The 13168-nt window shown below is 37.0% G+C and overlaps 1 protein-coding gene across 1 annotated transcript; it reads right to left on the bottom strand.

The window, feature by feature from the left end:
* Positions 1-544: 544 nt before the first annotated feature.
* On the bottom strand, positions 545-12430 carry ZNF475 (zinc finger protein 475; the record flags this gene model as incomplete). The annotated part of the gene is made up of 3 exons (XM_081321925.1): positions 545-961; positions 3663-3843; positions 11783-12430. The coding sequence occupies 3 exons, from the start codon at positions 12428-12430 to the stop codon at positions 810-812; spliced, it is 981 nt and encodes a 326-aa protein (XP_081178051.1). The 3' UTR covers positions 545-809.
* Between the last annotated feature and the right edge of the window lie 738 nt (positions 12431-13168).

The raw sequence follows: 13168 nt of genomic DNA, 5'->3' as shown, positions 1-13168 counted from the left end.
TTGATACTATTCTGCATTGTATCATACAAATCTTTTCAATCATCCATCCATACTCACACATCTATGCAGGTACGTAAACAGCCCTCAAAGCTTTTTTTCTATCTTGTAAAAGGCAATGGCTATAGGATCATGGCACAGGAAGGCCAGCAAACATAAACTAAGTCTCTTCCCTCAGGTAGCTGTAGTTGTATGAAGTGAAGAACCAGAATAGACCTCAAACTGACCCAGAAGTGTCATGTTAAACAAGGGGGTAAGAAGAGTGGAATTATGTGGAACAGTTGACCTTTCCCACAGACATTCAGAACCAATATACAATGTATTTTGAAAAGGAAAATTTGATTATACCCATTTTTGATGAAGGCTATCAAAACTTTTATGGTCCTTATGTTGCTGTCGATTGACCACTTAAACAGAAAATTCATTACTAAAAATAAACATTCTTATACATGATTTACTAAATGAGGAGTCTATCAAACAAATCCATTTCTTAACAGACATTGAAATACTTAGAAGAATGGTAATCAATGAATAGCGTGAAGGCCACTGTCCTTTCTGTGAAGGCTCCATCTTGCAGAAGTTTCCATGAAGGTTCTTTTTTGTCCTTATAAGCCACTGATCAATAATTGCTGCAAAATACTGTCAGGTGCCTCATGTCCCATATGTCATTCACATAATCAATAGTATGTTAATTTTATGCAGAGCAGACTTGGAATGATTCTATATAGTTCAATGATTCTTCAGTGTTGAAACTTTCGTTCTAGAGGTTAGAGAACAATTTTGTTCTTTAAATCCTTAACATGAGGAGAGCTTTATTTTAGTATCTTTGGTTTACAGGACCGCTGGTGGACAATCAGTCTGTCTGGCAGGAAGGTACGGCCACAAATATCACATGGAACTAGCTGGCTCTGGGCACTTTGCCATGCAGACTCATTTAAAGCATCAAGATCATAGTAACCTTTTGCTGGAAAAATTTGAAAGAGAGAAAATATCAGTTTTCATTCTAGGGAATCATACTCAGTTTTTATGGAAAATAGTTTCAGGAAATACCTGTTGACTGAGTCTTTCAGTTTTAACTAAATCATAGTCCTTATGAGGGAAGAAAAACCCAGCAAAATTTTGCTTGTTGTCTCAGGGGTCACATAAAGCTAACTACAACTGAATAATCTTGTACTTCTGGAGAAACCATTTCAGCATGTGCTGCGTTACACATTCTTAACGTATTTGACTACCCTTCAAATAGACTGTGTTACCACATGTCTTTAAAATTTAAAAAAACAAAAACAAATCCTACTTAATGAACCAATATTATCCAACCAAAGGATGTAGAAAAAAATGTGCAGTATTCTCTATCTCACTTTTTCACCCTTGCTATTTGGGATAAAGAATTGTGCTTAGTTCCAATTTCATTTTTTTTATGTCTTCAGTCTGACTCAGAGTACTATTAACTCAATGACCCAAAGAGCAAAATCAGCAGACATCAGGTTAAGTCCATTTTTGTATCCTTTCCCATACACAGCAATTTCAGCTACAGTTTTATCTGCAATTATTTAGAGATTAAGGCAGCTGGCATACATTTTAAATGCTATAATCTGCATCAACATCTTTGTTTCCACTTTTGATTTGAAAGGGGGATTTAATGCAATTTCTTTTTCAAAAAGCTACCTTTACCTGAAGTTTAGGCCAGTAGCATCAGAACCTCACATTCTTTGTGGCAGGGAAGGATGAAAGAAATCTCAAATAATTTGCTTTTCTCAAAAGGACTGGCACGTGAAAGCACAATTTTTAATGCATTAGCTAGATTTGAGGATACTAAGTGCAAAATTCCTGAAAACAAAGGTTATTTCTGTCAGAGACAAAACTATATCTTTTTTCCATAAGAAGCCATACTCTTGAACTATGATTCATATAAGGGTAAGCTTTACATGTTTTAATGTGTATGTTCCTAATATACCTCTTTCCTAGATGAGACATCAACTGTAGTCTTTTGGCAGCAGCAATTATACTCCTTTTCAGGAAATGAATGTGCGTGCCATATATTTAACATTAAGCAATGTGAAGCAGCACTACATTGGCTTCTTCTACTTTCAAAATATCTCTCTGGGAAAGGATATTTTGCAGTTAAAAAGTGAATGGAGAAAGTGAATACTTAATCTTTTTCCTCTTAGTTGCATTCCCTGTTGAAGTTGTCTCTAAAGCTTTCTGTCCTGTGTAAAGTTTTGGATTTGTACTTATCTTGCCAGTATGAATCCAGAAGTACTAGAGTTGTGGGAAAAAGGCTGAATATTAAGGAGAACATTAAGTATGCTATTTCCCCCCAGACCCAGACCCACACCTCTTCATTACCCCCAACCCCAGCCCTGGCAAAAGAAAAGGTGATTTGGATTGCTACATGCAGCTCTTGCATCACACATATAGTTTGAGCCTTTTGGGAAAGAAAAAGTGAAACTGGGGTAACCTATTGCATGATTGTTCCTACCCATCTTAAAAGTCCATTGACTAGGGGTTGGGGACCCCTAGTCTAAGTATCCAGTTCAGAGGTTCATTCCAAAAGCAATTTGATGAGTACATTTAAATTCCTAAATTCAATTTCCATGGTAATTTAAAGTATTGAATAGAGTTAGGCACGTCTGAAACAGTTTGGGGGAAAATAGTAACAACATGGAGATGTTTGATAGGTTTGATGGGATAAGTGAAAATGTACTTTTTCTGAACTGATGCAAAAATCCAAACTGATCCTTTCATAAATTAAGGTTGTTCTGAATTTGCATAGGCTTGCTAGAAATCTGTGAATGTCTTTCCTGTAACTCCCCCAAACTTCCATTCCTATGTTTAATAGCTAAAACAATTCAGGTATGAATAGTGGTGCAAAGAAAGAACCAGCTCTTCATATGACTTTCAAATTTTTTAAAGCAACAATCAGTCTGCTTAGATTTGCAGGAAGGTCTGTTAAAGATAGATGCTTAGGTGAAACCCACCGCTGATTTTTCAAAGACAGCCATGGGATCTACAATAAATTCCACTATTCTACTTCTGGAAGTCTCCCAGTATCCAGACAACTTCATAGATCTCGGCAAATGTTCAATGTGTAAGATTTGGCCAGGATTCCATTCCCTAGTTCCCCCAAAATTACCATCTTTCCATAGTTTTTATTAAGTATTTTGAAGAGGAGGTTGCTATGCTCGTATCAAACTGTCATAACTTTTTAAAAATAATCTGTTTTTTAGTTTTAAATATATATTATAGTTATGGAAGAAAAAAAACACTGAATAAAGTATTTTGGAATTTTTCTGGGATCTGTATCACACAAGTTCTCAATTATGTTATGACTGCTTCTTGATCCATATGAATGTCCATTCCATATAAAAAGTTTTAACTTTTTATTATTGCTTCTTCAATGTGGTTGCAAACACAAATAATGGAAGCATTTAATTTAAATTTCCAAGATATTTACTGTGCAGTCTGAAGAGTACCTGTTGAAATTTGCTGATGCCTTTGAAACCTACTCTAGAAGTCATACTGTCATGGCAATAGTGGCACTGTGAGGCCATGGATCTCATGCTTGCCAGAGAATTTGGTGCAGCCTTTCTCAAACTGGTTTCATCCTAAAATGTGGTCCTTCATCCCTAACCAACATCTGCTTGGTTTGCTTCTTTGTAACTTACCTCCTATGGAACTGACAACTGGCTTTACAGGTTCAGGTCTTCTCAAATGCTTTGGCAGTTGATTGTTCTCAATATGCCATTTTTTCAGGCACTGTGGCTCATGAATGCCTATGGAATGGGTTCCATACTCACGGCCACAAATGTAACAAATAACTGTAGGAGGCCGCCTTATCATGGGAGACTGCAAACAACAAATGGAGTGAAAAGACAATTGAACTCTTAAAACAAATTAAATTGCAGGAAGGGAGTAATGTTGCATTAAAGAGACTTCTACTGAAAATGAGTTAGAAAAGCAAGCTCCAAAGTGCATGATAAGGTATTTTAATATCTACAAAACATGGATTCAAAGGTTGACAATTTCTAATTCATAGATAAATATTTGTACCAGTTACCATGAATCTCTGGGCAGCTGGCTGATTTGCCAAGCTTTCAAGTGGGTTGTGTGTCTGTAGGAGATGTAATATAACAACTGCAACCAGGTGAATGAAGCCCTGGCCCATTTTGATGGATGTCAAGCATGTGACACACATAAAAAAGGGACAGGCTTTGGTCATGAACTGAGCTGTCTGCTTGACTTTTTTGACTCTTCCCTCAAGATAGCACTTATACATTGTGCTTTACAACACTCTCAAGATGCTCCTAGTTCAGAGTTCCCCAACCTTTCCAGCTTTGTGGACTGTCAGGAGAGGGGGAGAGGCAATGGTCCAGTGATGGCATCCGTCCTCATGCAAATGGAGTGCAAGTGGGGATGTGTGTGCATGCTTACCTGCCACTTCCGTGGCCCGGTTCCAAATGGCTTATAGCCCAATAGTGGGCTGCAGCTCAGGGGTTGGGGATCTTGTCCTAGTCTGCATAACAACTTGTAAAAGTTTGTTCTCTGATTAGTACTAAATCTGGATTCATTTATATTTGTCTAAAATTCCTGCAACATTTCCAAGATGGCAATTGCATCCTCCCCATTAACTTCAAATAATTGAAACAATAATTTTAGCTTAATAAAAACATTCAGTTCAAATTTATTTTCATTAAAATGAAATAAAAATAACTGAAATAACTAAGTAATCCAGTCTTTTGAGACATTGGCATTCTCAAATCTCATAAGATTTGGGCTGAGGTGAGATTTCAGAATATGTAATGTAGTAAGGAAGTAGATCCCCAGAAGGGAAGAGTTGCATAGCAGAGGAGTAAGAGGCAACTTAGCCCAGATATAATGTAAGAGAGAAAGAGGGTGAAGACATCTCCTCCATAATAGCTCACAAAATATATTGTAAATGCAAATAATAGGGTCCTTGGTCTGGCAAGATTTTGTCTAAAGGTGTGAGACAATAAAGAACTCAGATTGGAAGAATTGCCATGCATTGTTTTGGTTTGGGGCCTGGGTACAATCACCCAAAATTATGAAAGTTGATATGGTCAGATTTTAGTCATTTAAAATGTGCTGGGGCACATATGCCAATGCTATGGAGATTCTCAATCTTCCAGGCCATAGTTGCCCCAAAGGTGCTTTTTCAAGAGGCAACTGGACTTGTTTTTCTTTGAAAACTTTCCGCTTCTCATCCAAGAAGCTTCTTCAACTCTGACTGGATATTGGGAAATGGAAGGATGTATATTCAATAGCACATGGCACAACATAGGAGAACAAACCCATCAGGACAAGATTCAGCAGTCCATCTGCATTTAAAAGATCAAGGCCATTCTTTTGAAGACAGCAAAGTTCACATTTTAGACATTTTAGACTGCTGGTTTGAAAGAGGGGTCAAAGAGACCAACTATGTCAAAATTGAACAGCCCTCCCTCAACATGATATTTGAAAAAGTTGCTAGCCCCTTGCATTGTATTAACTGATTCAAATGAACTATAGCAAACCTTAACATCTGCTGGAGCAGATCTCCCTATCCTAACTGGAGTCTTTAACCTGGAGAAATAAGAGAAGATTTTATAAATGCAAGGAGTTCTTTTGTTAGATTATATGGCCTTTCCCCCCAAGATGTGAAATAGTCCCCAGATATTAAAAATAGAAAAGATTCAAAACTACCTTTGAGTGGCAAAAACGAAAACACATTTTAACGAATGTACTTGCTAAAAGGTTGATAATGGGAACTTTTCAAAGGAGAAATAAGCATCCTGCCTTCCACATCATGAAGTTCAATAGTTCAATATTTGAAAGAATCCAATGGTTCAATATTATTTATTCAAGGCAGCAAATCAATTGGTTAAAATATAATGCTAAGAGTTAATTTGTTTTGGGATTCCAGCTCCCCCCTTTCCTGATTATTGGATTATTGACTTCAGCAGGGGGGAAAAATGAGAAAATTGTGGGAAGAATTCATAGATGAACTTTCTGCCTCCAGGCTACTCAAAGCCTTAAGGTCCTGCTTCGGAGTCAAAATGATTTTTATTGTTAAATGTATATATTGATTTTCTGGAGTTTTAGCCCTTGCATAGCAAATTTGGGAGGTGGGGATGAATTAAAAAAAAATCATATGCATTACAATATCAACCCACAGATGATGGGAATTGTGTACGGAATGTCAGTTGTGTCATGATGTCAAAATGGGACTGCCACAAATTGCAGAACCTTGCAGTTATCTGGTCAATTGTTTAAAATGCTGTGGGGAATTCTTCTCAGGCTTAATATACAATGATATACTTAAGGTATTCAAATCCTTGGAAATCTGCTTTCTTTCAAAGCTCACAGTTTTCTGGTCCTGTATCTTTTTTTTCTTAAGGATTTAATAAAAAATAATGATTTAGGTGGAAAACATTGCTGAAATTGGTAAGTAGCCAAGGGTTAAGATTCCATCTTTATTCAATTTTATTCAGTTTCAAAAACTGATTGCCCAGCACAGTTAGAGAAAAGGGTTCTTCCCTTTGTTAGCACTCACTGATTTGACCAGGTATTTATGTTCCCCACCCTAATGTTACCCCAACATTTGTTCAGAATAGTAACTTTGCAAACAATACAGTGAAAAGAATTTGATTTGAAGAATCGTATCCAGTGATGATAACATCTAGCTATTAGCTAAACAGAGAAATAATTCACTCAGCCCTATAGAGAATGAATGTTTGTGTCATATACGTGAACCAAAAATGGTTTTATGAATTGTCAGTCTTTGACCTTCCTGTATTTTATTTCTCTCTCTCCACTTCTTTTTCTAATCCATTCCCTAGGTGTGTTTGAGTGTGTACACTCTTTTCTTAGAAGAGAACGCCATACATCTGATGATCATAATGTCCAGAATACCCCATGCCTTAATAAATATTTTTAGATGTTGCCAAATTCTTTGGCAGTTTTAATGCATCAGAGTAACAGAACTATCCCACTGGAAACTGGGGGGAAAAATGAAGTCTTTGTGGCTTCATTTTTTAAAATGATGTAGTTGTACTGGAATTCAAATATGTCTTTCAGGGTGTAATGGTATGTGAGATTGACCTTGGGTGATAGGAGGGAGAGCTGCATACTACCCAACCTGCGTGTAAAAGATATGTCAGCCCACAGAATGAGGGAGGGCGTGAGAAATGTATCAGAAGGGACTCTTCCTAGATTTTCAGAGACTAAAAGGAAAGGAGGGGAGAAATACTTTCGGTCTTGCAAGATTCTGTTAATGTACCTCTTCTTTTACAGTGGTACCTTGGTACTTATCATTAATTGGTTCTGAGAGGTGCGATGAATACCAAAAATGATGAGTACCAAACAATTTTTCCCATAAGGAATAATGTAATAAGTCACAAGGCAGCTGATACCAACAAGTTCTAGCTTTTGTGTTGAGTACCAAACAAATAATGAGTAAAACATTTGCATCGAAATGCATTTACCAAATCTGATGAATTTCAAAGTGATTGAGTACTAAGGTACCACTGTATTTTATGTTCTGTTATTATTCTGTTACAATTAAGACAAAGCTAGTACTCCTGGTTGTGTTTCTTGTGTGCACTAACACAGAGGGCAAACACAGGGTAAGAAGTATCTCTATATTAGCCCCTCAATTGCAGTGAGGACATAGAAATACTTCAATTTTCGATGAATAGTGACAGGAAATACCAGAAACAAAGTGTATTTTTATTTTGTAGGAAGACATACAACAGAGAAAAGCAGCAGATGGCAGTATCTGATAGTCAGGAAACAGAGCCAAGGGAATTAAGTGGTTGCCATATATTGACAAGAAGAGCATCAAAACAAGACATTAGAAGCATTTAGTAGCAATCAAGGCAGGAAGTAGGAAAAAGTTTCCATGGAAGATCACAGCCGTTTTTCCTCACTGGAAGAATATTAATCTCTGGAATGCTTATGTTTCCCATACCAAAAAGCTGTCCAAAGCAGAATTCAAGAAGCAGGATATCCAAACAGACCTGCACAGCTTAGGCAAGCAAGCTTTGGTTTTTTAATTTCAGCAGTTTTAATCTTAATGTTGTTTAGGATGAGAAACACTGCTTTAGACTGTTTTTTGAGGTGCAATCAAGCTTGGTTAATTCAAATGAGCCCTTATATTCTTAGCAATGCATAACAAAACAATTATATTGAATTAAGAAGCTCATAACAGAGAAACTGGCTTTCTCTACATATCAGAAAAGACTTACTTGGGAATACATCAGGCCTTGAATAAAAATTCAGTGGAGCATTTTTTTAAAAAGTTTATTGGTCTTATATGGGGACCAGCATTATCTTTAAGAATAGAGTCATGATTGATAGCAGTTTAATGTAACCTATGATTTTAAAGGGTTGAGAAGGTTAAAGAAAGACAGAACAAAAGCAGTGAAGAAAAGTATGCCTTACAGGAAATTGCTGAAGCAGAAAATTTTTATTTCCTTAATCCAAGAATATGAAATTATTTCCCCTACATTTTTTGTTAAGATGCTCCTCGTGAAACTCTCAAAAACTGAGTTTAAATACCTTCCATATTGTTTTCCCTTTCTGATTAAAATGCTGACTCATTCCCACAGCTAGGACTGCATATTTTCTGTTCTATCCTGTAATTAATGTTGTTCCTCTATTGTTCAGTGAGAGACATTATCAGGGCAGTCCTTAGAACTGTGTTTTTCAAACTTAGCAATTTTAAGATGTGTGGACTTTAACTTCCAGAATGCCTCAGCTAGCTTTCTGAGGAATTCTGGGAGCTGAAGTCCACACATCTTAAAATTGCCATGTTTGAAAAAGACTGCTATAGAAGGACCCTGTGGGTGGGCCTCCAATTCATTTATTCCTGAAAATTTCCCATGCAAATCAGTGAATCAAGCCAAATTACCTCTTATTTTAAGTTAGTATAGATGCCATGGGTGCAGTTTCAAACAATTTAGTAAAGGAATGTACATCTAAGAATCTAGCTCAGTCTGGAGAGTAAGGATCCCCAAGGTATGGTAGTAAAAGAAAACACTAATTGCTTCTGACTGAATTTTGTGCAGATTCATTAGTTCTGGAGCAAAGCTCTCAGTTAAGGACCAGTCATTGCTAGATCTACAAGTGCATCTACGAGTGCTTGATTTTGGCTTAGTACTAACCTGAGTTACTGAATTCTAGATTCTGTTGTTTACACTCTGTTTGTTTCTAAATATGATGCTACTATTTCTTTGATTTCTTTGAAATTTCTGTCTGAAACCTTTGCGGTTTTGACTTTGAATTGAGCCTACTCCATGTAAGGATTTGACTGTGAAGGTAAAGGTAAAGGTAAAGGTTCCCCTGCACATGCGTTTCCATTTCCAACTCTAGGGGCCAGTGCTCATCTCCGTTTCAAAGCTGAAGAGCCAGCGCTTGTCCGAGGATGTCTCCGTGGTCATGTGGCCGGCATGACTAGACGCCAAAGGCGCACGGAACGCTGTTACCTTCCCACCGTAGTGGTCCCTATTTTTCTACTTGCATTTGTGGTTTTGACTTTGAATTGAGCCTACTCCATGTAAGGATTTGACTGTGAAAAGCACCCCAAACTCTTAAAAGTTTATAAGGTATTAAAGCCTGACAAAAAAGATAATGGAATATTTCAAATCTTTTTATTTAGCATTCAATATATGCAACTGTGGATTTGCCCTAGTGGGAAAACTAATCCTCTAGCAAGGGATCTTTTTGCCACATTCCGTAGCATTATATTCCATAGAGTCCCGAGAATCACTCTAGCCTTAAAGAAGTTTACAAGCTTAAACTAGGTGAATAATTGGCAAAAACTGGATGCTGTGCTTTAGAAATATCAGTGGAGACCTGCTTGATTCTGATAGGTCGTCTTTCCAGGACCAGGACTCTACTCCCTGTGGGCCAACTATAGGGAACTTATGATCACAGATCATTGCATCCCTTCTCCCTCTTCATTTTCCTGTCCATGGATATTTTTGTGGGAGTGAATTCCATACTTTAACAATGTTCTGCTGAATCTCTCACTATTTAGCCTAATTGAATGGCCTCAGGTAATATTTTGGGTGCTGCGTCAACATGTTCATTTACTTTTGTTGGCTACAATTTTAAAATTGGTTGGCCATTGCTTTTTTCCTAGGGCTGAGAGAAAGGGACTGGCTCAAGATTACCCAGCTGGCTTTAAGCCTCAGTGGGACTAGAACTCACAGTCTCCTGACCTGCTAGCTTGGTGTCTTAAAACATTATACAAACTGGCCAATTATAACTTTGCAAACAATGAAGGGGAAAAAATTGATTTGCGGAATTTCATCCAGTGATGATACCTATTAGCTATTAAACTTTAGCTATTAGCTAAAGATTAAACAGAGAAATAATTAACTCAGTTGTATAGAGAATAAATGTCTGTGTCATATACATGAACCAAAAATGTTTTTGTGAACTGTTAATCTTTAACCTTCCCATGTTTTATTTTCTTCTGTATACTTTTTTTACTATCCATTCCCTAGGTCTGTTTCAGCATGTAAACACTTTTCTTAGAAAAGAACTCTATATATCTGATGATCATAATGTTATTAGTAGTAATATTTTAAGTAGATGACATAATCATATTATAGCCCAGGGGTGTCAAACTGCCGGCAAGTGGGCCGGATGCGTCATCCCAAAACCGCGCCCACCCCATTGCCGGCAACAGAGAAAAAGCTCCGATACGTTGTGCGACATCATGTGATGTCACTAGTTTGACATGTCTGTCCATTCTACCTTACTCCATTACAAAGAAAAGTTATTATTTCTTTGGAGAAGCAAAAGAAATATTTTTTAATTTTTTTCTGAAAGGAAAAAAAGTCCTAAAATAGTAGCTGAATCTTTAAATTTATTTTTTTTTCCTGTGCACATTCAGCCTGAGGAAACATAGAGATGAAACCTTAATAAATTCAATATTTAGCTGATGCTCATAGCTGTTGCTGTATCCCTAGAGGACATTTAAGGAATATATTTTTTAATCTATATTTTTGTAAATCACAGTTAAAGGACAAGCTCATGAAGGATTACTTGCATACTCTGTAAGAAGCAACTTACATACCTCTGCACTGCCCTGCCACACATATACTAATCTAGCACCTAGGACACATGAAAACATCTAAATTATTTCCATCATAAGAAGAAGTTACATTACATTACATTAATTTGTTTCAGAACAATCTACCTTTTGAAAAATTTTGGTCTTTATCCTAGCATTGCTACAGCAATTTCAAATTGCAAAATGTTCTATGTGGTTCCTGTTAACTTTTATATTCACATACATTGCTACAAAAGAACAAGCTGTTATGCTGAGTATTCTGTCAAAATGAAATAGTATGATTGTACTTATTTTGTCCTAGACCAGACCTGGACATTCTATGCCCTGCGGGCCACATCTGGCCCTTTGCTTGTCCCAGTCTGTCCCACAGTGTTGGGGGCTGTGGTGGCAGTGGCTGAAGGGTGGCCCTATTGATTTAGCCCTCCACCAGAGTCCCAGTTTTGTATTTGGTCCTTTGGGAAAATTAATTGCCCACCCTTGTCCTATAGAAACAGGTCTTGATCTGGACTTCTAAGATTTTGTTGTTGCTGCCATTTGCTTAAAATGTAAAATACTTATTTATATTTTCTGAAATAAGACCCTAGCATGACTGAAATCAAGAGTGAAGCTTTTACCATTAACTTCAATTCCAGTAGAATATCATCTTGAAGGCTGCACATGAGAACAATGGGGCCTCTTTCATAGGTATGATGCCTTCTCATTTACCTTGTCTGATGATGATGCCCCATAACCTGTAGACGTAAGCAATTTGGAGTTTGAAGAACCTGGATTAGACTTCAGTTTGCAACTCTTTTGATGTACAAGGAGGCGATCTGGGAGGAAAGTGCGACCACAGTTTTGACAGGGCTGGAGCTGAGCTTGAAAACTTTGAGCTGCTGCTTCATTTTCAGCCACTATACCAGAAGATTTTCCAGGAAGAGCTTGAGGTTTTACTGGTGGTGCTCTCCTGAGATGTTTTGGTAGTTTGTCATTTTCAATATGCCACTTCTCCAGGCATTTTGGCTCATGAATAGGAAGAGATTTTGAACCAAACTCTTTGCCACAGATATAGCACACCCTTAAGCCTGGTCTTCTTGGTGGAATAACTGGTCGATCCCATTGATCCTGAGACATGCTTCCAACATTTGATTTTTTTGATACTGTCACAGTTTTGGGCCTCTTCTTTCCAGGATTTGTTTTAACAACAGAATTTAAACTCACTATATCTGGTGAAAGTGCAGGAAGCTCTGACCCGATGGAGGTGGAGGTCTGTTTTGAAGACAATCTGCTAGGGACATTAGTAATGGGTTTTCCAGAATTTGGCAGAGTTTTATGATGTTTGCTCAAAGTCTTTTTCATTAAAGCTGTTTCCATGAAAGTTATAATATTCCATTACAGTCTCTCTGGACATAAGTAGTAGTGCTTGTTTGGACTTAATCTTCTCTGTGGTTGTCTTTCAGTTGATTTTTAAATACTATGGAGTTCTTTGGGATAAAAAAATATCAGAAAATCTAATCTTAAAGGGTAACTGAGAGAAATCTGACTACATTTGCAGTGCTGTGGTGTTTTAATGTTAGTTTCTATGTGTGTGTGTGGGGGGTTGATTTTCTGTTTTTTGGGGAAGTATCCTTTTTAATTCTGAAAAGAAATATATAAACATGCTTTAATGTTTTTTGAAAATACATTTTTGAAAAAGGTAAAATAAACCAAATTAAGTAAAAAAAATGGTTTTAAAACATATCATTATTGCACTCCTGTCATGCCTGGAAGCAGGCCAGCTGACCACAGTGGAATTTATTTTGACTATATATACAGTATATTTCTGAATGTATTTGAATGCTGTATTACAAAGGCCACTAATGAATAATTTTTAAAGTCATGTCATTGCCTTCATACTAGGCAGTATAATTTTGTATTCATAACAAAAAATGATCGTCAACATTACAGCATTTGTGTTAAGTAGATTTTAGCACATTCATAATGAATTTGAAGATCTCCAACACCTTGACCTGCAGATTTCATCTGCCGCACAACATAAAATATGAAACAATCTGTCATCTGTAGTAGATGGATTTTAATAAGGCAGGTAACACCATTCTAGTAGGTTGTTCC

The sequence above is a fragment of the Vipera berus genome (genome assembly GCF_964194415.1).
Source record: "Vipera berus genome assembly, chromosome: 2".
NCBI classification, from domain to species: Eukaryota; Metazoa; Chordata; class Lepidosauria; order Squamata; family Viperidae; genus Vipera; species Vipera berus.
This window is presented reverse-complemented; position numbering and strand designations above follow the sequence as displayed.